Here is a 24,979-nt window from a genome sequence, read left to right as displayed (position 1 = left end):
TTTCCACGCGGGTGTTGAGGTTCTCTCCACTGTGAACCACTGTCTCAGACGTCCCCCTCCTTCCTCTCGTCTCAGGCTGTTGCTCTCGGGAGTGGACCAGCAGTCAAGTTTTCTTTCTGCCCCTTAGTGAGATGAGCTTCAGCAAGGAAACCTCGGAGTCTCTGGTTTTCTTTGTCTATAAAAGGGAGATAATAATATATTACTGATGAGCCTTATAGAATTTTTTCTGAGGATTGAATAAGCAAGATAATGTGAATAAATGCTCTTAATAGATTATAATTGCTAGCTAAATAAAAGATGGCATTAATAATAATTAATCAGTTAATATACCCTTACTACTCTCAGCAGGGTATTCGCCTACTGAGCTTTGGAAGAACCTGTGTGTGTGTGTGTGTGTGTGTGTCTTTGGCAGATTAGTGGGAAACTTTGTGTTCTTTCTCTTTTAGTCACCTTCAAATGTTCCTTTTCCCGGCCTTGGCTACATTTTTCTACTTCTCAAACATGCAGATAATGATTGATGGTGTCTGCTTAGCTCCCTGGAAGAGTGATTTGTCTGTGTCCTGGACACTGTGCTAGTCAATGTCACACCAGGTCTCAGGCACATGATCAGACTGAATATACTTGGAAGAAGCGACTGAGAGGCTGTGTTTATAATCCCATCGCCATATTCCCTGCCTGGGGTGTTCTTTTCAGACCACTTGTTACTTGCTCCCTGAAAAGTCTCAGATGGGAGATTTGGGTTCTGCTCTCTGAGTCAGGCTGGTTCAGGCGACTTCTGAAGGCTGCCGAACTTGGCCTTGGTACCTGTGGACACATTCACCCTTTCTGCAGGCTCCAGATGAGTGTGGTATGTGAGGAAGGCAGTGTAGATCAGGGGCAAATCCAAATCCAGGGGCAAATTCACTGAACCTTCTCACCTTTTATCAAATGAAGTTGTTCCTACCCTTCCCTCCTGCATCCAAAGGAAGCTGTGAGGCACTCCTGAGGCTGTATATGAAGACAGGAAAAGTTTGTATCTCTGCAGTTGTTGCATTGTTACAAAGTATCATTATTGTTCTGCTGCTGAATGTTTTTTCTTAGCGATTTACCTGTATTTCACAACTGTAATTGTTTCAAAGCCTTCTTTCCCCAGGTGTTAATGTACTCTCCTTTTCTTTTCTGCCAATCAACTGATAAATACTTACAGCGATGCTAGGTGATACCCCTACTCACCTTCAACACGTTGGTATTCCATCCAAATCACTTGTACACATGCACCATATGGCCAGAGACTGTATTTTCCTCAAACCACCAAGCATATACATGTATATGTCCTTTCTCTTTTCAAGCCTCTGCTTACCGCCTTTTAATACAAAATACATGCAGATATGTATGCAAGCAAAAACGTGCACTGACTGTCACACAGCGTACTTACTTAGAGAGCAGGTTGGGTGGGGAAGAGGAACCTACACATCCCCGTATCAGCAACCCCGCTCTGTCCAGCAGTGACCACAGGACACACTTCATGTGGTTAAAAAAAAAAAAAACATGAATCAATTTCTGCCCTGTTCCTAGTAATGAATATCAATATCTTGCCCCTTCCAGACAGACTCTCAGCAGCTTCAGATAATTTTAAATGAGTTTTTTTTTAAATACATTTGCAAAGTCAATTATTTTGAATCTCATCTGAAGCAATTAAAAAACATCCTGACATTTAAGGTGATATTTTTTTCCCAAGTAAAATAATTATAAATAATACTAATTATGAACGAATCATTCAGTTACTCTCAGTCTGGTTCAACCTTTAGGTTAATAAACCAATCCATTAAAATTCATCTTGCTCAAAGGACCAATTTGTTAAAAAATGTAGCGACCTTTCACCACAAGTATGATTGATATTTTCTTTAACAATAATCAGAGCTGTCTTTCCCAGAAGAGTGTGGTCAAGTGGTAGGTATAGAAAACTAGGGTTCTTTTATGCCTGTGTCAGTAACACTTCTCAGTGAGGTGCAGAATGAGGTTGACAATGCTGAAGATGGCCATGGTGGTATAATGCACAAAACTAAAACTCTGATTTCCAGAAGTGCCTTAAAGGGAGGTCTGCCAGGCTCAGGACAGTTGTTCACGAAAACTGACATGCCACTCTTCCCACTGGGAAAGAGTTTAGATATGCCCCTCTGTCTGCCTCTGGTGTTTCATTCACTCTAAAGGTGTAGGGCGGGGATTTGCAAATACGGCCAAGTCCCGTCTACCACGGTTTCTGTAAATTTTGATGGGAACGAAGCACATGCCTTCATTTGCATGTTGTCAGGGGTCGCTTTCCTGCTGTAGAGGCAGACAGAGTTGAGTAGTTACCATAGAGCCACATGGCCCACACAGCCTGCAATTGTTCTTACTTGGCCCTTTAGAGAAGTTGTTTGCTGACCCCAGGTGTAGGGTAATAGGAAAAACCTCTGAATTTGCACCAACAACTAATATCGAAGCAGTACTTTACAGTTTATAAGATCTAACACTGGTACCTTGTCAGAGGCATCATCCTCACCTCGCAGGCGAAGACATTGCAGGCTTTTCTGTGGTCCTTCAGCCATTACGTGGTGTGGCAGGATGACACCTGGGGAGGGAAGGGCGTTGCCCTGATGGCAGCGTGTCGAGGTGGCTCTCAAGCTGCAGTGGTGGCCGTCCATCTCTCATCTGCTCAGAAGTGGTCATTGCCCAAAGACAGCAGAGGAAGCAAAATGCTTGACGTTCCGTTCTCTCGTTCTCTGACCTCGCCCTAGGTGATTTTAACCCTGTTCTGCTTCTATATCCCTGTTCTCATAAGCAGTCATTCCAACCAACAGAAAGGAGACTGCACTGCTTTGCGATCAGACAAAGCTAAGCTTTATTGCTTCAGCTCTCACTTATCCACACTGAACGAGTATGCCCACCCTGACATTGGCACTGGGGCGTGGATATTCCCAAACAGCCAGTAACAGAAAAGTCTTTGTTTTTAGAATATGCTATCTTTTTAAAAGTTTGCTCTTTGAAATGACAGATACCCTCTCAGCTATCTTTTTGTTTGACTCAGTTAATGACCAAAATTCTGTTTTTTCCTCTGAAGTTGTTCTACCTTACTAGCAAGGTGGGCCCTGAGGTGCTGGCTATCAGGAGGAAGAACGTCTAGAACAGATAACTGGCCTTGAGGCTTCATGGATATAAAACCAAGTTATTTGCAGAGACCAAAGGTTTTCTTAATCTTGTGTTCTCTTGGAGAGGAGGTAAGGGATAAAATAGGAGAGTGAGAATAAGAAACTTCTATGTCACACCTTTCCTGAAGATTCTCAAAGATGAGGATTTGAACAGTGGAACTCGTTCTCTCTTTCCACTCAGCTAACTTTTATTTGGAGTGTCCACTGTGGCCAGCACTGCTAGGAGTCGAAGGAACATCACATTGACTAAGATTCAGATATTCGTCCGGAAATGATTTACTAGAGAAACGAACATGCACATACATGTTTCCCAAGCACATTAGAGATAGTGGAACGGCAGCCCCAATGGAATCTGAGCGTCCTTGAAGGAGACTTTATTCTTTCTTATTGGACGGCTGCGGATGATATTGTGGAGGGTGTGGCATTTCTTTAGACATCTGGAAGTGGTAGGGGGTGGACATACGAGGAGGAAGCAGGAAACAAAGTCATAGAGCAAAGAATAGGATTATATGTGATCAGAAAGTCATTCTGTTTGGAGCATCTAGTTATGTGGGGGCGTGGGAAGGAAAAGTGGGTGAAGTAGGTCAGAGCCAGGATATAGATGGTGTTCTAGGTGAAAAAGTTTGGTCTGTCTTCTGGAGATGATGAGAACCACTGCATATTTTTCTGTAGGAGAATGGCCTGATCATACCTGTGATTTACCAGAAAAGAGCCTAACAGATGTTTGGAAAGAACTCAGAAGCAAGGTCGCCAGGTAGCTCTGAGAGCGACGGTCCAGGTGGGACGCATAGCCTACTTCTTTGGTCTTGTGCTCCATTCCCAAGGCTGCTCTTCAACAACCTGCCTGTCACAGGTCACAGCACTGGCTGAGGGCTTTCCGAGGGCATTTATTTAATGGCATGCCAGTGGCATTTACTCATAAAACCAAAAAGCCATTAAGGCCAGAAATAGGGATTTTGGTTACTTCCCCAGACAGGATGCAGTTGGGGTGATTATACATGTGATTCATCGAGGTCGGGAAACAAGTCCTCCGCAAACAAACTCCCCTCCCCTCCCTGCCCAGCCCGGTGACTCACGGCTGCTTCGGCTTGGAAAGCGCTGGAGTCCAGGCCAAACTTGAGGCATGATGTTAAGTCATAAATCCTCAGCCTTGATTGTTACCAAAGAAACATTTTAATTCATTCTTTCAATCATTGAAGCAATAAGCAGTGAGCGAACTCTTACTGTTTCAGGCACAGAAGACATGGAGCTATCAAACATAGTATTTTCCAGTTCAGCTGGGAAAACTGATAGAGCATGAGTAGGGCATCCCATACTGTCAGAACAGAGAGACGCTAACAGGACAACAAGGTCAGAGGAGAGACCCTCGACTGCTCCGGGAGAGGAAGGGATGGCGTTGGACTTGCACCCTTTAGCGAACAGTGATGGAGCATTTACTGTCTGCCAGGCACTGTTCTAGACATGACATTTCACATTCTTGTGCAGCAAGCTTTCTAGCAAGAGGATTCAGATGTTACACAGAGCTGGAAGCCGAACAAACGAAGCTCTATCCTGGGGGAATTTACCTTCTTGTGGAGGAGCATTGGCGAGTGTGACAGCCAGGGCTTCGTTCTAAGAAACAGCAACACATGCAAAAAGACACAGGAATCCAGCCCTACTGGGAAAGAATAGAGGGGAAAAAACCTCAGGTTGGAGATGCCCAGTGTGACAAGAGGGCTTATTTATAACCTGAATTAGGATGAACAGTTCCTTTGGCTGGAGTGGACAGAACATGGAGATTCTTTTTTTTTAATTTTTGATTTTTTAATTTTTCATTTTAGGGCTGCACCTGCGGCCTATGGAAGTTCCGAGGCTAGGGGTTGAATGGGAGCTGCAGCTTCTGGCCTACGCCGCAGCCACAGCAATGCCAAAGCCTTATCCCTCTGAGCAAAGCCAGGGACCAAACCCGCATCCTCATGGATACTAGCTGGGTTCTTAACCTGCTGAGCCACAATGGGAACTCCTGAACACAGAGACTCTTCTTACAGGGAGACTCTCAGCATTGAGCCCCCAGACCTTCTGATTTCTCAGGGCCCATCATGTAGTAGGAGTCACTGATGCAGGAACCTGAGTACTGTGGTTTGGACTCACTGATGATGATTCTGTACCTCTGTCTGACTGTTTTGCCATGCCCCAGGGCCACAAAGATAAAAACATAAGAAACTGGCTGCCTCCTTGCTTAAATAATATTCAGGTCAAGTTCTCTAACAGCCGACTCTGGCTGGGAGGTCATGCTTAATTCTCATTTTATCAGGCTGTCTAAAATAACCAGGCCATGAGGTGGTTATTGTTATGGTGCTCATTGGAATGGGATTTGACCTATATAAGGAGAAGAACTAGGACGGAAATAGCTCTCCAGCCCATCGCAGACTTAGAGAAAACCAGTGTAAGCGGTGGCAGAATCAGAGCTGGAGGGAAGAGATGCAAGGTGACTTCAGGTGATACTGGCACCTGCCTCTAGGCAGATATATGCCTGTCTGGAAAGGTAATGTAAACTCTAGAATTCATTATTTTAACAATGCATCATAAACATTTACCCTTCCTGAATAGTGCTGTTCCCTTCAGGGCAGTGATGCTGCCTAGCCTTGGGCGAAACATCTTCGAACCTCCTATTTGACAGTAGACCTCAGAACCCATCGCCTTTTCTTTTGAATATACTTAGTAGGAGGAAACCATTGTCTTTGGAGGCTTTTTTGCATTTTCTAAAAACCAAGTGCCGTATCCAGTTGGTCCAGCTGAAATGGTACTATTTTTGATTAACATGAATTTAAATGCAGCTATGAAATTATGAGGTGACACTTTTGTTTGGCTCATAACTGGTTCAAAAGAGACTTACCAGCACTTGCAAACATAACAAGTGCATATTCTCCCAGATGGCTCATTTGAGCGTCTGTGAGCTCTGATACCCTGTGCAGTCTCCTCACTCTGCTTGGTGAACTCCTTGAGGTCAAGGAGGGTGCCTTGTCTCAAAATATCCACCTACCCCAGAGGCAGGTGCATGTCAGGGACTATTTGGTACAGAATTAACTAAAAAACAATAATGTCATCACTTTACAGTCCTTTCAGGAATTTTTTGTCCATTTTGATTTTTTTCTTCCTTTTTTTTCCCCACCAAATAGGAACCCTTTGAGGCTTATTAGCCAGCAAACAGCAAAGGAAGCAGTCTGTGTGTATTGAACACTGGTCTGAGAAAAGTTCAGGTTCTGATGTAAACTCTTTTGTAGAACCTCTTGGGGAAATTATGTAAGCCTGTGTCCCCATCTTTAAATAAAGAGGTTGAACTCGATGATGGAAATAGGTCTGTTTGAGGAGTAAAATATTGAGTAGCTACTTTGTGCCTACCTCTGTGCGTGTTGTGGGAGATTTTTTTTAAGGTCTTAGCATTGATCAGGATTCTTGTGTTTGCAAGTGGCAGAAACCCAGCTTGACTCAGCTGAGGTAGAAAACCAGACTTCAGGAACGGCAGAGGTGCACCAGATTCCAGAAACCACTGGATCAGGGACTGGGGTGCTTCCACAACACACTTCCACCAACTTTCTCCTTGGCTTATCTCTCTGGGCCAGTTTTATTTTCTCACTCTGTTTCTTCTGTGAGCCCGAAGACATTTGCAAAACCTTTGGGAAGTCTTCCTGGCCAGGGGAACGAGATATCATGAGCAGATACTATTAGAACCACAAGACTGGCTGAAGAGAGCGGCAGCTCCCCCAGAGAAGGGGCTGCTATGCTGCCCCCCAAACCAAACCCCTGAATCGCCTGCCACCCCTGTTCGCCACCCACTCCCACCCTTTTCCTGTCAGCTTTATGCACCTTGGCTGAGAGTGTCTACTCTTCTTGAAGTTTCTGCCCAACTTCACTGTCTCTGAGGGCCGACTGCCTTGGGTCCCTACCTGTCTGTGCTCCCAGAGCCCCTTGAACCCATCTGTACCCCGGAGGTACAGTGCCTCATGTTATTGGCTGTAGTCTGTGTATATGTTTTTCTTCCCCGTGAGACTGGGAACCTCTCAAAGACACTAACTGCCTTAATTGATCTCGGGTTACTTTTTAAATTAAAATATTTATTAATTAGTGACAACCTACTGTGTATGAGGTTCTGGGGATTCAAAGAAAAAAGTGACCCAAGGTCGCCCTTCTCAAGATGACCAAGGTCAAGTGGGAGACATATGATAAACGGACACCTGCAGCAGAGGGCAGTGGTGTGCGTCCACCCCGGACGTCAGCTGGTGTTCCAGCAGCACGCAGCACACGGGAGAGTCTCCTCCCTACTCAAGGACGGGGCTTGAGAAAGGCAGAGAGTTTGTGAGGGGTGGGAATGCGCCCCTCCTGGCTTGTGCTGGGTTCTGTCGCCGAGGGTTAAACCTGGTTGAATGGGGTCTAGAGGGAAGGAACGTTCTTCAGGGGTCCCTGAAAGTACAGTGTCACCAAAGGCTTGTGTTTGAATTGGGTAGAGGAGGCAGAGACACATGGAGTAACTGGAAAAAGAATATAGTTTCCAGAAATGTGCTTGGAATTTTATTAGTACATGGAACAAGGAGTATAGAAAAAAATTGAGATTGCCGTGGGCTTAGAAGGGAAATCCTTCAGTGCCAGTTGTGGGGAACTGACAGGCTAAATCTGGAATCAGAGTCTGGGGTTCAGTCTCACTCTGCTGGATATTAGTTTAGCAATAATCCTAATTCCTACATCAGAAAATGAAGACACTAAGATCCATCAGAATTATACTGAGGATAAAAGAAGACCTGTACATGAAAGTACTTAGTAAACTGTAAAGCACAATACAAACAAGTTATTCCATAAGTCTGTTTATTGTTAAAACAGAGTGTGCTTGACAGGAGTATTTGGAAATATGAAAAGAGGTATAAGTACCTTTACATGGAAAGATGCAAAGTTCGTGTTGGAAGTTAGGTTAATTTTACTCACTCACTAAACATTCTGGTCAGTGACATTGCAAAATGCATAACCTGTTAATGACTTGACTGACTTGTTATACATTTCTGACTCTGAGGATAGGGCAGTCTGACTCAGCTGGACGTGGGACATGGTAGGAATTAATTTGTTTTGATGTCGTAATTGCAAGGTATCTTCTCTACCCACTGTATATTCTGAACGATATATTCTGGTAGCCAGAAGGTTCACCTGAGGCTTTCCCTCTGAGGGGTAAAACTTCCCTTCCGTGCCTCTCCTTCCTCCTCCTTAAATAATAGTGAATAATGATGGCATTTTAGAGAGTCACCCTCATAAAAAGGGTCTGAAGACATGTGATCCCATCACATTGGATGTGACAGTGTTTTGTGTTCTGCTCTGGTGCGGGAGAGAGCGGGCAGGTGCATCCATCAGACACAGAATGACCCACTAAAGCAACCTGAACTCTGGGTCTTTAAGCATATCTCAAAGACTAGGATGAGATAGTAAATTTTAGTGGACCCCCCCCCCCCGGTGTAGGCACACAGTGTAAATAATCTTCACTCCATGTGCTCCTCCAGTTTTACAGGGCTCTCCCTGCCTTTTCTCCCACTTTCAGCACCAAGGCTTAGCCTGAACTGATCATTGCTGGAGAGAAGGACCCTCATGCTTTTTCGTGATGCTATGAGGGTAGCTCTGCAAATGATGGAACAAAACGTTAGAGACTGATCACTCATGCTTATTCAGTGATGAACCCAGAAGACAAGGAAGTACCAGGCGTGGGGTCAAAGCCATGGCCAGCTGGTGTTTTCTCTCTCCATTCATTATTCCATTTACCTAGCCTTTCTAAAATTTATGTCAGGAAAGAGAATGTGGCTTCTTTTGGAATACCATATCTATGAGATATTAATACAAGTTCCATAAAATAACAGGGGATTCTGAGGTCAAACAAGTGTGAGAAATGCTGAACATGTCCCCACGGAGATGCAAAATGTACGTGTACATATCTAAGACTGCAGGAGTTCCCATCAGGCTCAGCAGAAACGAAAATAACCAGGAACCATGAGGTTGTGGGTTCGATCCCTGACTTCGCCTAGTGGGTAAGGATCCAGCGTTGCTGTGAGTTGTGGTGTAGGTCATAGATATGGCTCAGATCCTGAGTTGCTGTGGCTGTGGCGTAGGCTGGCAGCTGTAGCTCCGATTTGACCCCTAGCATGGGAACCTCCATATGCTGCAGGTGTGGCCCTTAAAAAAAGAAAAGAAAAAATTGAACTCAGCCTTGCCAAAGATATTTGACCATAGAACTGTTTTATTTAGTAATATTTATTAGCATTTTGAGTCCCTCTTGTTCCTCCTCAGTACATTTTGGAAAATGTTATTCCTAGACAAGCTTCAGTAAATCCACTTTTTTTTTTAAATGGTCACACCCATGGCATATGGAAGTTCCTGGGCCAGGAACTGAGTCATCTGTGATCTGCACCTCACTTCAACAAGGCAGGATCCTTGAACCCACTCCTCCAGGCCAGGGATAGAACCTGTGTCTCCTCAGCTACCTGAGCTGCTGCAGTCAGATTCTTAACCCCGTGTGTCATAGCAGGAACTCCAGTAAATCCTCCTATTCAAGGCTGAAGTCTGTGCCTTAGACTGAAGAAAGGTTGAACACAGCTTAGATAGAACCTTGTAAATAGGGAATACTTGTTTATCACCCCAAAGATTCTTTTCAACAGCCCATTCTTTATTAAATTTGAGGTTTGCAGGGAGGGGAGCTGAAAGAAGCAATTGGTGTTCTTGTCCTTTCATCCAGTAAAGCTCTCTTTCCAAGATGACTTTTTTAAAAAGAGTTTCTCTTCTTTTTCATTAGACTGGGGATAGATCTCACGGAAAATCCCTTGGAAATGTCGAAATTGACTTTCTTCCCTCCCATCTGCCTTTCTGCTTTTCTTTGTAGAGAATGAGTCTGGGTTTGATTTATAATTATTATGGTTTGTATTTGAGGGGGCCCTATGGAAATCTACTCTCCAAGGGAAAGAATAATGGCTAGTAGTTTGAGCTGTAATTATAGAAAAAAATCCTTTCTTCTCCTTCATTCTTGCCATTTTTCTGTGATCACAAGCCATATCTTTAACGGAACTCTTTTAGTCAGTGCTAAGGTTGTGATTTCTTTCCACAGGCTGGCCAAAGTATCTTTTCTTTCTATCAACAAAATAGGAAGACAGTGGCAGTGGGATCAGCTCCACCCTTCGTATGCTTTATTTTATTCCTCTTTTCAGAAGCTTTCATTAATCAACTAACTTCTCTTCCAGTCACTGCCCATCCCTGCATCCCCTCACAGTGCATTCAATCACAGGATACAACTTGACCTGTGGTGACACAGTGATTTGCAACTGACCTCAGTCCATTCATATATGTAATTTCTCTGTTACCTAGAATTTACTTACTTAAAATTTTGTTTAACCATGTTTCATTTTTCAAAACGTATTGCAGCCACCATGACATGGAGCATCTTTTCATATGCTTATTTGCCGTTTGTATATTTTCTTCAGGGAGGTTTCTGTTGAGGTCATTGATCTGTTTTTTCATTGGGTTTTTGGTTATGTTATTATTGAGTTTTAGAAGTTCTTTATATATTTTGGATAATAGTTCTTTTCATAGATCTTTATAAATATTTCATCTGAATCTACGGCTTCTATTTTCATTTGCTCAAAAGTGTTTCTGCAGGCAGAAATGTTTAATGAAGTCCAGGTTACCAATTCTGTGGATCGTGGCTTTGGTGTTGTGTCTAAAAAGTCACTCAAGGTCATCCAGACTTTTCTCCTATGTTACCTGTTGGATTTTTATCATTTTGAGTTTTAAATTAGGTCTGTGATCCCTTTTAAGTGCATTTGTGAAGGGCGTAAAATAAGGTCTGGGTCTAGGTTCATTTTTTTATGTGGCTCTTCAGCTGCTCTTTATGGAAGTAGGTACAACATATTTAAATCTTGCATCGTATCTTCAGAGTCTCATGTGTGGTGCTTTGTACAGAGTAGATATTTATTTGAACTGACTTAAGAATTTACTTGGAGTTGCATGTGAGTAATTTGGGGCTTAGTGTCTCTGACTGGACCCTTGGAGTCTGCCTGACCAGAGTTTAAATGCCAGGCCAAAGGAACATTTATAATCTACGTGTCTTGACCAACTTACTTCGCTGAGCTTCCATGTTATGCGCATATTGTAGACAGTACATCTGCCTTTTTTAAAGGACTAATGAGGATAGTCGTTAACGGTTTAAGTTTTTTTGTTTTTTTTTTTTTTGTCTTTTTAGGGCCACACTCATGGCATATGGAGGTTCCCAGGCTAGGGGTTAAATTGGAGCTGCAGTTGCCAGCCTACACCACAGTCACAGCAGTGCCAGATCTGTGCCGTGTCTGCCACCTACACCACAGCTCATGGCAACCCCGGATCCTTAACCCACTGAGTGAGGATGTAATTGAACCCACATCCTCATGCATACTAGTCGGGTTCATTACTGCTGAGCCACAACAGGAACTCCAACTGTTTAAAGTTTTGGTGTCAGACAGTTCTGCGTTTGAATCCCATCCCTGCATCTTGCTTTACTATATCATTTAAGCAAGTTGGTGAACTTCTCTGAGCCTTGCTTCCCTCCTTTATGAGTTAGGGTCCATAATAGTATTTATCTCCTGGAGTAGGTTGGGTTAAAATAATGCACGTAAAACTTTGATTGGTAACTCATACCTAGTAAGAATTCAATTAATGTCAACAATTATTATAGAAGAGCCCCTAGCATTCCTGGCACTGGTGGACTCAAATAAACTTAGTTCTTTCTCTGGATGATTCACATCTTTAAGTTGGGTTTTGGGAGAGAAAGATCGTGAACATCTGGATTAAAAAGTTTTTACATTCTTTAGAGTGTGGTGGGTTGGAGATTTTTTTTTTTAATTGAACATAGCCATTTTGTGATTTGATTTCCTCAGGATATGAATCAGAGAGAAAAAACTGAAGTTTTGTCCCAGAAAAAAAAAGGGGAGGACAGGCAGAGGATTTGTCACTGGTAAGGCAATTTACACACTTGTCCTTTTCATAGTGAGTCATGGTCTGTGATACATTTCATAGCAATGTCTATGAGTTTCCAAATCTGGAAGAAGACATATCAGCCAAATAAGGGAGAGAGAAGAAAACAGGCTTTTAATCCACCTAGTTACCATTCACAGAGCTTTAGGAGTGGAACTGCAAAAAATGACTATTGCAGCACCCCGCTTTTCGTCATATCTTTAAGCCCATTGAGAAAGAAAATTAGCTAATCACTTCTAAAATATCTTCAACAGAGCAACAAAGAGATTCAATCAGAGAAGCTCCAGTATTCCAGAGAAAGTTCTTTCTTCCTGATCTCTTCTCCAAACTTCCTTTTTCTTTGGGGAGGGTGGAGTGGGGTATAATAATTTGAGGCAAATTCTTTTCTCTTTTTTAGCTTTCATATTGGCTGACCTAAGTGCATCTTATAGGCTTAAAAAAAAGTTATTAAAGCTGAAGTCTTTATTTTTTTCTTTAAGTAATCTCACTTTGTTAAAAAAAAACTCTCTTAAGTCCAGTTCTTCCATAATTAAGGCCATTTGGCATTACTCTTTTAAGGATGTCCCCCAGATTGTCTAATAATAGAATAAAAACATCCACACTTTGTCCTAGTCACCTGGGTACCCACAGGACTGAATGCCACTCAGAGTACATCACAAGTGCTGAAATAAATGTTGACCAAAAGCGTAAATATGGCCTCATATCTGTGTAACTGCTAATAGTTGATGGTAAGCTTTACCCTCCTCAAAAAATTATCGGAGGGTGTCTTATTTTCATACCCCCTCTACTCCAGAAAAACATCTTTCTTTTAGTTATAAATCCAGTAAGTGGTAAAGTGGAGACCTGAAGTAGGATCTCCAGTTCCCAGTCACGTAAGTTTCTTGACTTTACCTGAACATTTTCTAAAGTGGAGCTGCTAGTGTTTTGAAAAAAATACAGACCCCCCCCCCACCGGCCCCCAACTCAACCTCATATTCAGATAATGAAGAGAATAATGGAAGGAGCAATAGCAGTTCTAATATGTTTGTGTTTGGAAGTGTATCTGAATATCATGTTATTTTGTTCATCGTAAAATGTTCTTTGTTCGTAGCTAGCTTTTAGTCTTCTCCAGCCTAGAGCTCCAGGTCCCACTGCCTTTCTGCAAGCTTATCGTTGTTTTTCACATAGCTTCTCCACATTTTGTTCTGGGGCATGGAATATTAATAGGCTATGACAGGCGCTTTGAAACTCTTCATCAACAAGATGTACACGGTGCCTTGATTGGATGGTGTGTGGTCAGCGCAAGGAACTTGAACACCTCATGATGCAATCCTTGCTTGTCCAGATCCGAGCCGCATCCTCATGGATACTAGTTGGGTTTGTTTCCGATAAGCCATGGCAGGAATTCCCAAGATTTCTGTAGCGCTGAGATCGACCATCTTTACCATTTGTTTCAGTGACTTTCCTAGAACTTAAAGGTGGATGTTAAATAATCAGGGAAATGCATAAAAGGGTCTCTTGCATCAAGCTCTTTAAAAACAGGGACAGTGTCAGAAATTTTTATAGCCCCATCCCCAAATTCATAGTCTGTCACAGAGCAGGTGCTTAACATGTATTTCTTATACTGAATTGGCGTCTGTAAGAAAACCCAAGAAACCTGAGACTCAATCTTGACTTTGTCCATAACAATGTGCCCTCGGAGAGGTTACTAGATTTGTTATATCTTTTCTAAAATCGGGTTCTTAGCTACTCTTAAACACCCAATGAGAATATGAAAGTTACAAGAAGTTGGGCTTTACAGAATATTGGTTTTGAACTTCACAGATCAGGTGGAGTTCTTTTCTTTAAATAAATACAAACTGATGGTCTTTGTGTCATAATCCTGTATCAAGCAAATAATCAATGCAAAGGAACTCTTGGTGACCTACTTGTGGGTTACTGTATGTAATTAGTATGTCATTTTTGACAAATTTCTACAACCCTCAATATCTATTTTTCCCCTTAATTCACATTCTATTGTGATCATCTTTATTGTTGAAATGGAATTGTCAACTTGAAGATAATTTGAAAAATGGTTTGCTGCAATCTGGGTTCATAAATCTTAATGGGAAGAGCCAAGAGCCAACAGCTCCGAGCATTGCGAAATCATTAAATAAGGCTCCTGGAATATGTGAGTAGTCTGCCACTTTCTCATTAATCTGAGGCAGAATACCCAGAAAGAGTATTTCGTAAATGTTAGTGTTGGGTCCTGGATGACTTAGGAGTTTATTGCATTTATTAGTGAAGATGATCTGTATTTTAATGTTGCTTTTTTTTTTTTTTTTTTTTAATCGTGGAGTTCCCATTGTGGCTCAGTAGGTTAAGAACCTGACTAGTATCCATGAGGTTTCCAGTTCAATCCCTGGCCTTGCTCACTGTGTTAAGGATCTAATGTTGCTGCAAGATGCAGCATCGGTCACAGATGCGGCTTGTATCCAGCGTTGCTATGGCGTAGGCCGGCAGCTGCAGCTCCTATTCAACCCCTAGCCCAGGAACTTCCATATGCCGCAGATGCAGCCATAAAAAAAGTTTTAGAAAAAGACATTGTAAACTTGAAAATGAACAATACTGATGATTTCTCTGATTTCGTTTTCTTAATATCTCTTCAGCCAAAATGCCCACCACTAAGTAGGCATCAGAATCACCCAGAGGACTTGTTAAATCATGGACAGCTGAATACTATCTTCAGCATTTCTAATGAAGTAGATTTGGGTGGGATGGGTCCCAAGAATTCCCAATTATGACAAGTTTCCTGGTGTTGCTAAAGCTGCGGGTCCAAGGACCACACACTGAGAACACTGTTACCTGATCTCCCTTACGATTGCCAAAGCGAGTAAAAATAAATATTCCGTGGGATTAGCATATACACACTGCTCCTCTTTTTTGAGACTACTTTAATAAAATGAGACTTAGCTAAGCCATCAATGGCGCAAATCACAGACAGACCTCAAGGGTGTCTGTATAGCGCTATGATGAATACTGGGGGAAGGAAAGTCATAAAGAAGAATGAAATAATGCCATTTATAGCAACACGGATGGACCTAGAGATTACCATACTAAGTGAAGCCAGTCAGATAAAGACAAATATCATGTATATCACATACACATGGAATCTAATAAAGATGATACAAAAAAGAACTTATTTACAAAACAGAAGCAGACTCACAGATTTTTGAAATCAAACTTAGTTACCAAAGGGGAAAGGATGAATTAGTTTGGGATTAACATATACACACTACTGTGTATAAAACAGACAATCTACAAGGACCTACTGTATAGTGCAGGACAATCTACACAATATTTTACAATAACCTATATGGGAAAAGAATCTGAGGAAGAATGGATATATGTATAAGTGATTCACTTTGCTATAACCCCAAAATTGACACATTGTTAAGCCAACTATAATCCAATAAAATTAAAAGAAAGAAAGCCAGATAGTTCTTTAAAAAGTTAAACTTCCAGCGCCTTCTTGACTTTGTAGAACACATGACTGTGGCCTTTTCCAAACTCCTCCTCATGTCCTCTGTATACTGACTGAATCTTTAAAAGCAATAGAAGATATGTTTCCATTTTTTTCCCCAGGGTGTGATTTTTGGTTCCATATTCTCTTTCCCAGAAAATGGACCACATATTCAAGTGTCTTCTCCTCTTGCTTTAGGGAATAATTGGATCATAGACAATAATTCTGTATCAGGCCTTTTTAAGTTGAGCCCTTATTTCCTATAAGCACAAAGTTATCAATTCATTTTTTTCCCCCGGAAGCCTATTTCATTCAATTTAATATAATTCTACACACATTGAGTGACTTCATATGCCAAGCATTATTCTAGGCCTTTAGGGAAAGACATGACCCAGATATACTCAAATTCCTGCCCTCGCAGAGCCTACATTCTAGCAGAGACAGTAAACATAATACATGAAGCAATATGTTATATTCCTTGTAGTAGATGCTGTGGAAAGGAGGAAAATAAAGCAGGGTAATGAGGTTCACAACTTTAGGGGCCTGCAGGGGAGGGTTTTGTTTGTTCTTGCAATTGTAAATAAGGCTGCTGTTTGAGCAGAGACCTGAGACAGATAGGGCTTTAAGCATGTATCAGGAGGTGTGTCACAGGCAGAGAGGACAGCCTGTGCAAAGGCCAAAGGGCAGGAACATGCCTCGTGTATTTAAAGAGCAAAGAGGACAATAGGACCGCAGCAAAATGTGTGAAAGGGGGAGGAGTAGTATATTGGAGAGGCACATAGAGGCAAGATCAAGACCGTGTCAACCTCAGAAGGGATTGGTTTTATTCTTTGTTGACCGTGTCAACCAAAGAAGGGATTGGTTTTATTCTTTTTTGCTTTTTAGGGCTGCACCTGCAGCATATGGAAGTTCCCAGGCTAGGGGTTGAATCGGAGCTGCAGCTGCCAGCCTACACCACAGCCACAGCAACACAGGATTCAAGCCATGTCTGCAGTCTACACCATGGTTCATAGCAACACTGGATCCTTAACCCACTGAGCAAAGCCAGGGATTGAACCTGCATCCTCAGAGATTGTAGCTGGGGTCAAAACCACTGAGCCACAATGGGAACTATAAGAGAATGGTTTTAATCTGAGTGAAATGGGAGTTATGGCAAAATATTGGCTTTCTAAAAAAAAATACCTCTTTGGATGTTGTGTTTAGAATATACTGAGTAGGGCCAGGACAGAAGTTAAGAGGCTAGTTTGAGATTGTGCTGGTAGCCCAAGCAAGTGATGATGTAGTTTGGACCATGGGTTGATCAGTAGAGGTGGTGAGAAGTAGTTCAGTGCTGCATATACCTTGAAAGTAAAGTTCAATAGGAGTTCATGATAGATTGGATAAAGAATGCTAAAGAAAAAGGACTCAAGGTTTTGGTGTGAGAAGCTACAAAGATGAGATTGCTGTCGTTTGAGATGTGAAAGGCTATAGGAAGAGTAAGCTTGTGAGGAATATTGGACATACCGAGTTTGAGATGACTGTTAGACCCTTGATGGGAGATGTAGGGTCATTGCTGATCATCCATAGGTAGGACTTATGAGAATCTGTTGGATATATCTGAGCCTAAAAGATGGTGTCATCAGCATATGGATAGTGAAAGTTGTAAGGCTGAAGGAGATGATCAAGTGAGTAAGTTTGGATAAAGTAGAAAGAGAAACTGAACTCAACCCTGGGGGTTTCCAGCACTAAGAGGTCAAGAAGTAGAGGAAACTGTCAAGGAGAGGCCAAGACGGAGTGACCATCCAAGTAGGAGAAAAACTAGGAGGGTGCAGTGTCTTCAGAACCCAGAAACAGGAGTTCCCATTGTGGCTCAGCAGGTTTAGGCCCCCACCTAGTACCATCAATGTGGCTTTAGTGGGTTAAGGATCCAGTGTTACTACAGACTGCAGGGTAGGTCACAGAATCAGCTCAGGTCCTGCATTGCTGTGGCTGTGTGTAGGCTGGCAGCTGTAGCTTGGATTCATCCCCTAGCCTGGGAACTTCCATATGCTGCATGTGCGGCCCTAAAAAGAAAAAAAAAAAAAGATTTTAACCAAAAAAAAGAAAAAAAAATTAAAACCCTCAAGAGTCAGATGGGAAGGGGAAAATAGTGTCAAATGCTGCTGATTGATTAAGAGGAAAACTGAAAATTTTCTATTGAATTTCACAACTAGAGATCATTGGTAACTCTAATAAGAATATATCTGGGGGGTGGTCGATGGTTAAAGTCTGATCAGAATAGCTTAAGATAGAATGATAGTAGAAGAAAGAGCGAGGAAAGACAACTCTCGAAGTTTCTGCAAAAGGAAGCAAAGAAATGAGAAGGAAACAGGTGACAAAACTGGGGTCCCGGTAAGCGTGTGTTGGCAGTGGTGGTGTTTGTGTTTGTCTGGGGTTCGAGAAATAGCAATAGGGTTGTCTGCTGATGGACGTGATCCAGTCAAGAGGGACAGGCAGATTAATGTTTTAGGAAGGATAGGGAAGATCCCACAAGCAATTTCATTGGGTCAGCAAATAGTGACAACATCTAGTATCCAGGTGGAGTTTTGGCATCAGGGAAATCAGATATTTTCCTTTATAGGAACAGGCGTGTTTGGGGTGGTAATGCCGCTGGGGATCGTAAGTGTAGCTTTGAGACCCTTTGTAAAATCCCTTTTGATTGTTTCAGTTTTCTCCGTGAGGGAAGCACCAACATTATCTCATCAAATATCAAAAATGATGCAGAAGAAAACAAAGCCCACATATATGTGTCTATATTTATTCAGAAACTAAAACAAAACCAAACACAATCTGAAAAGCATGCAGTAAATGTTTCATTTGAGGAGTTTTTCTAAATGAACTGAATTGACTGAGGTTTTTGAATAGAGATGTCATGTCTTTTCAAGTCGGGACGCTCCCTGGAAAATGCCTCTGTGGCAAGCACAGTCATTCTTTGTTGCTCTAGTAGCCTTCATGTTTATTAAAATTAGGGGTATTTGTATCGAAATTTTATTTGCCAATTCAATGTGCGTGAATGTCTATGGCATTTTTTTCAGTTGGTGAATGTGGGTAGAGTATTTCCATGAGAACTCTTCTCCGGTCATCTCTTGCTCTTCGACAGTACGGCTGATCTCTACCACCTTGTCAGAGTGGTCATTTTGACACTTTGTAGATACTGGCTACAGTTCTTAAGCAGCTTTCAGTAGGAGTTCTTGCCATTTTTATTTATGATTAGGTCATACACTCCATCAGAGATTGGAAACACCTATATGATTAAAAAAAGAGAGACAATCCAGTTGTGGCTCAGCAGTAATGAACCTGACTAGTATCCATGAGGATGCAGGTTCGATCCCTGGCCTCGCCAGTGGGCTAAAGATCTGGGGTTGCCATGAGCTGTGGTGTAGGTCATAGACGCAGGTTGAATCTGGCATTGCTGTGACTGTGGTGTAAGCTGGCAACTTCAGCTCTGATTTGACCCCTAGCCTGGGAACTTCCATATGCCCCAGGGGCAGCCCTAAAAAAAGAAAAGAAAAGGGGGGAGAGAGATAATGGGCCCCTTTAATCTCAACTCTGTTTCCTCTCAGGGGTAAAATAAAAATGTCACTTTCTAGAGGATTGAAACTGAATTTTTGTTTTTTGCTTGAATAAAGTTTGAAAAACTTAATTCAGAAGGTGTTCCATAATATTTCTCAATGATGAAAAATACATAAGATGGATGGTTATTGGGGTTCTTCATATTGGTGAGTAAGTGTGTTTAAAGCAAAAGAAAAATAACCATAATATTGAACTCATAGGGTTGTAGGGAAAATGAAATGAGATTGCCCATGTTAAGTGTTTATTATAGTAAACAGACCATGGTCCGTATCCAGTAAATTATTCTAGTAGGTATAAGGTGACGGGGTTCACAAGATACAAAAGGTACAACAGAATTGTCAACATTAGAGGATTATTCTTATTTATGGTTTTTCTTCTTGCAGGGGAAGGAGGGGAGAGGGTGGCAGAAGGTTCTGATAGCCCAACGTTGCTTTCTTGGAGAACTGTCAGTTAGCAGTAGACAATGTTGGGGCCCAGTAAACAAGAAACAACCATTCAGCTCTTATGTGCCGGGCACTATAGTAAGCATCTAATGTATACACTTTGGACCTTATGATCGACGTGCACAGTATGTTGTATTAACCCGATTGTATGGATGAAGGGACTGGGGAGAAATTACTACAGTGGGGAAACTCCACAAAATTTTAGGTAAATTAAGTCTGACCCCCGCCCCGCCATCTACAGATTTGCTCACAAAAAGAGTGAAATCCTCTCCAAGATCTCGATGCCCCAGACTTCCTGTACAAGTTATTGAATAGCTCCTCTAAATCCAACTCAGATTCAAATGCATGTTGTTGGCTTGGTCAGGAACAAGGAGGCACCTTACTTAAGCTGTCTGTCATGGGATTCAGACATGCCATGCTTCCAAACATGGATGTAGAAGTGGTTCCTACTTTGGTGTTAAAAGGCTGAACTGAAAAGGAAAATCTCACCTTCGGTCCCTTAGAGAAAAAGCTCTTCCCATTCCTGAAAGCTCTACTGTGATTTCTTTGGGACCTGACTGTGTTTCATACTCAAAGTAGTATCTTTATGGTTGATGAAAATAGGACATTCCCTCTCTCCTCCATGGGAATGCCAAAATGAGAGAACAAACACACCAAAAAGACTCTCGAACCCGATTTTTAAAACTTTCCTATTCAGAACCAAAGAAAAGCAAGTAGAACAATAACTTCCTTTTTTCAAGGGCAACCAAATGGCCGTATCTTGGTTTTAACAGGTTTTTGTAGACTTCATTCATGGTAATCAGTTGATTAACACTGAACAGCTCCCTTTATGAAGGAAGGAGGAGTAGTTTGGCAGAAAACTTACACAATTCAGTTTGTGAATCTTACATAAATTCAATAATTTCATTCAGTAATGATATGTAAAATATATTTTACACCTGAGTTTAATTTGGAACAAAAAGCAATCAACAATAGCATTTTTGGGGAAAAAAGTTAATGTGGAAATGCCAAATCTCTAGCTCTTAACTTCATTTTTTTTCTTAAGATGTGAAAATTAAACACTCCACTCAGTCCACACTGGGCCACTTAAAATAGGAAAAATGATGCCAAGACCACAAAATGTTTTTTGGTTTTTTTTTCCCTATCACCTGAGGCGGAGCACTGGGGAGTTCTTACTTGAGAGAAGACAAGAGAACTTCCTGGGTTTCCACTATGATTTTAGTACGAGAACGACATGTGGAAATATGGGAAGGATGTATACTTTTAAGGCAAAAACAAAATCATTCATCCATGTCCACAAAATGGATTTAAAGAAACTGAAGCTAGTTTTAGCATGGAACTTAATGGCTAAGAGGATAGATAAAGATGGAAATTATTACTGAGAGGAATCATGATTTTTTTTCTCACCAAAGAACTTAAAAAATTACGTTGGCCTTCACCTTGGATAACCTGGGTGCCATTCACTGCAGATGCATCTGTAGGGAGAGTCTCGTGGGTGCAGAGGATCCTGGGAAAGTCTCCCCTCCACCCCATCTCAGGACTTGCTTCTACAGTGTATACGTTTTACACTACAAAAGAAACTTGACTTCACTGGCTTAACTATTTCCCGTTGCCCAGTGGCCAACACACTTGTTCCTTTGGCTCATTGCAGAAGGGCTGAAATCCCTTGAGAGAAGGTGAGAGGAAAAGAAGAGGGCAGACACCCAACCCAGCCTCCTCTAGCTTTAGACCCCTTCATTTGAGGAGTCTCTGGCTCATCCCAGAGGTCCCCCACCCCCAAGCAACTTCCATCAAACCATAGTCCCCCAAATGTGTTGGCGAACATTTTCTTTAGTGGCGCAATCTTGTTCTGAGATTACAGGGAATGTGGATTTTATTAGAGTTCTTTCAATTCATTTAATTGTTGCTGGCCCGTGGCAAGTGCTGAGTCACTCTCAGCACTTCATAGCATTCCACAAACACCTCATCCTTCTTACTTTCCTTTTTTCTTTTCTTTTTTTTAAGGCTTCTTTTTGTTTAGTTTAGAACAAGTCTCCCCTTCTTTCCCGCAACAGACTTGTCTTTGGAAAAGACGCAGAAGAGCCAGTAAACTTGGCTTCCTCACTTTGGCTCCTCATGTGAGTATAACTTATATTTCTAACTATTATGCAAGTGTCATTAAATAGCGTATTTCCCCAGGTTTCTGTGGAAGAACTTCTCGTTTGATCTTTGCAACGCTGGCACTCTTTTAGAACTAACCACGGAAAAAAACTTGATGACACTTCCGTGCTTCTTATAAAATTCATCTTCAGGGTAATTTTATGGTGTGTGTTTTCCCCCTTGAATGTTTTAAAGAGCTGGATTTCTCTCCCTTTGCAGAGCATTCTAGCAGCTGTGTCTCATTTGCTTTGCAAGGGCATTGGAAGAAATTGCTATTTTGGAAGTTCCTTAACATATGGGATGATTGTACAAAGCACTTTACAGTTTGCATAGTGCTTTCCCATTATTTCACCTAGTCCTTTCTCCTAGAAGGCCAGGACATATTATTTGCATTTTCCAGAAAGGGAAATACAGGTCCTGAATAAATAGTTGAAGCGTGGCAGGACAATTTATCTTACTCTGGAATTAATAGATTAAAATCTGTTCCCTCAGATCCGTTCATACCCATGACCAGATAGCCTCACATTTTTTGACCTAGTCAGGTAAACCAGCATACCCACTATGGATCTGAAGACTATGTGGTCCAGCTAGTTTTAGGTCTGAGTTCTGTCTGAGTGACCGGGTAGTGGGAATTGTGCTGTTGAGCTGCTTTTATTAAAAGTGAGATAGTGGATGGCCAAAAGCCACAGGTTCTGGGAGCAGACTGCCTAGGTTTAAATCCAAACTCCAACCTTTATCAGCTGTGTGACATTTCTCAGCCTCGTTTTTCTTATCTGTAAAGTGGGAATATTAGTTGCTACTGTATGGAGTTACTATGAGGCTGAATTGACTTAATTCACTGAAAACTCTAAGCATAAGCACATAGCACACAGTAACCCCTCAGTGAATGTTGGCTGTTACCACGTTGTGATCCAAAGGGTGGCTACCTGGTCATTTTTTCTGAGATTCGTTTAAGTTGATTTGTTTCGTGAAATTACACAAATGGCTCATTCAAGACAGGAGACAGTTGATAGTCTTAGGAGGAAGTTGGAGTAGACAGACCATATCCTAGTGTTTCCTCTGCTTTTAAGAGCAGTGATCAGTCCCTCTGTCATCCTCTTTAAACACAAAACTGCCATATTCTTCTTTCCAAATAATATGGGATTTTGACAAAGGGCCTCATTCATTAGTACACACCATATTTCATCCTAGCGCTTTTGGAATAGTAGCACCCAAAAAAGACAAGGATGACATTGGTTTTCTTACAGTTCCAGGTGGAAGTAAGGTATAGAGGAAATAGCAGGGATCTGCTTCATTTCAGATGTTCTCTTGTTGAAATACAAAGGGCTGAGTCCCACATCTGCTTCTCATTTGCTGGGTAAACTGGGCAAAGCACTTTGCTTCTCTGTACCTGAATTTCTCCAACTGTAAAGAGGAATTATAATACCCACAGGACAATCAACACATCTCCCACTTGCTGGGACTTTTCCATGGCAAGTGCCACATCCTGGGAACCTCCCCAGTCCTAGGAAGACTAGGATGGTTTGACCCCCCAAATATCTGCCTCTCATCTTACTGGATTCACCATAAGGGCAGTGGATATAAATATGCTTTGATATTTCATGAACTAAAGAGTATAGTGAACCCAGTTGTGAACGCCCAAGTTCCCAAAATATTGCTTTGAATTACTGGGAAAAAGAATACAGGGTATCATTTCTTAAGGAAGAATATACACTTTAATTTTTGGTGCACCATTTTATAAACTGCTTGTAAATACATAATGTGGCTGGCAATTTCCATTATTGGATATGCTGTGTTTTACATCATTCTTGTATGTTTAAATACATGTAATCGAAAGTATACAAAAGGAATATTCATACAGAACAGTTTGGACAGTTACTTTCAGGTCATGACAAAGATAATTTGTATTGGAAGGACCTCATTTGAAATGTCTTTACTTTCTGAAAAATTCTGTTTTGCATATTTTTGAAAGGATTATCATGTGCAATAAATTGATTAATGATTAGCCTTAGAAAACTTCAGAGGAAAGCAAGTCTAGGGAAGATGACATAACTGACTGTCTACTTGGTATCTGAAAAATAGGTACTTACCAAAGGATAAGAGTCCATTGCTGGAAATTAATCTGAGACAACATCAGTGTTCAGAAGATGTGCAGAAATGTTAACCAATATGCACATTCAGGAATTAGAGTAGTTTCCTGAAAATTACTCACTTAGTTTTCTTTCCTATCATAGCGCACTTGAGTGGAACTTCAAAATATGCAAGTATGCATTGGCATGGAAGTTCGAAGTTATTTTTTAAATTTTAATTTTTTATTGAAGTATAGTTGATTGACAATGTGTTAACTTCTTACAGCAAAGTGATTCAGTTTTATATATACACACACTTTTAAAAATATTATTTTTCACTATGTTTTATTATAGGACATTGAATATAGTTTTCTGTGCTATACAGTAGGATCTCGTTGTTTATCCCCTCCATGTATAATAGCTTATATCTGCTCACCTCAACCTCCCACTCCATCCCTCACCAATCCCTTCCTGCTTGGCAACCACAATCAAAAAGTTTTTTGATTGACTTTTATTTGTTTTACCCAGAGGCATCCAGCCAGAATTCAAGCCAGTGTATGATCTGTAAGGGAGGCTCCTTGCAGACATGCATAACAAGATAAATAATACATAAATAATGCATATTAGTAATAGCATAAAAACAAGCAAATTCAGTCAAACGTGATTGCTTACATTAATAGAAGTCATATTTATCTTAAAAATTGGACTTCTAAAATATAACGGCTTGTTTTCTACAGGGCTTTTAAAATGAGACAAGCCTGAGAAATTGTTAAGATACTTGATGACCCTGAATGTGTCACAGAGTTTTTCTTTATCTACCCCAGAGGACCTGCTGCAGCCTTGGGTGCATGGCAGATGCTCAGTAAAATCTCGTTAACTTATATTAGGTGTTCTATGTATTGATAAGAATTCAAAATAACATAATGAAACCAGATGGAAACGGGCATGGTCTACCATTCCGCATTCAACTTTTCCCCAAGGAGTGGACTACGTTGCCTCTCAGACAGAAGCAAAGAACTCATTCAAAAGCAGAGCTGAAGGCTGTTGGAGTTATTGTTGTTTATATTTCCCTGGACAGAGGAG

General features: G+C 41.4%; 1 protein-coding gene across 3 annotated transcripts in view; it reads left to right on the top strand.

Moving 5' to 3' along the window:
• The window catches only part of LOC102164776, a 341,561-nt gene extending 317,332 nt beyond the window's left edge, over positions 1 to 24,229 (top strand). Inside the window, exon 5 of one of the 3 annotated variants that reach the window (XM_021063017.1) lies at positions 21,693 to 24,229. In XM_021063017.1, the coding sequence (XP_020918676.1) occupies positions 21,693 to 21,713 (21 nt within the window). In that variant the 3' untranslated portion in view covers positions 21,714 to 24,229. Of the gene's footprint in view, positions 1 to 75; positions 2,409 to 21,692 lie in introns of those variants that run through there. The other 2 variants (XM_021063018.1, XM_021063016.1) reach the window with 2 other exon arrangements.

The sequence above is a fragment of the Sus scrofa genome, chromosome 9 (assembly GCF_000003025.6).
Source record: "Sus scrofa isolate TJ Tabasco breed Duroc chromosome 9, Sscrofa11.1, whole genome shotgun sequence".
Taxonomy (NCBI): Eukaryota; Metazoa; Chordata; class Mammalia; order Artiodactyla; family Suidae; genus Sus; species Sus scrofa.
Note: the sequence above shows the minus strand (reverse complement) of the source record. Positions and strands in the feature narration are given on the sequence as shown.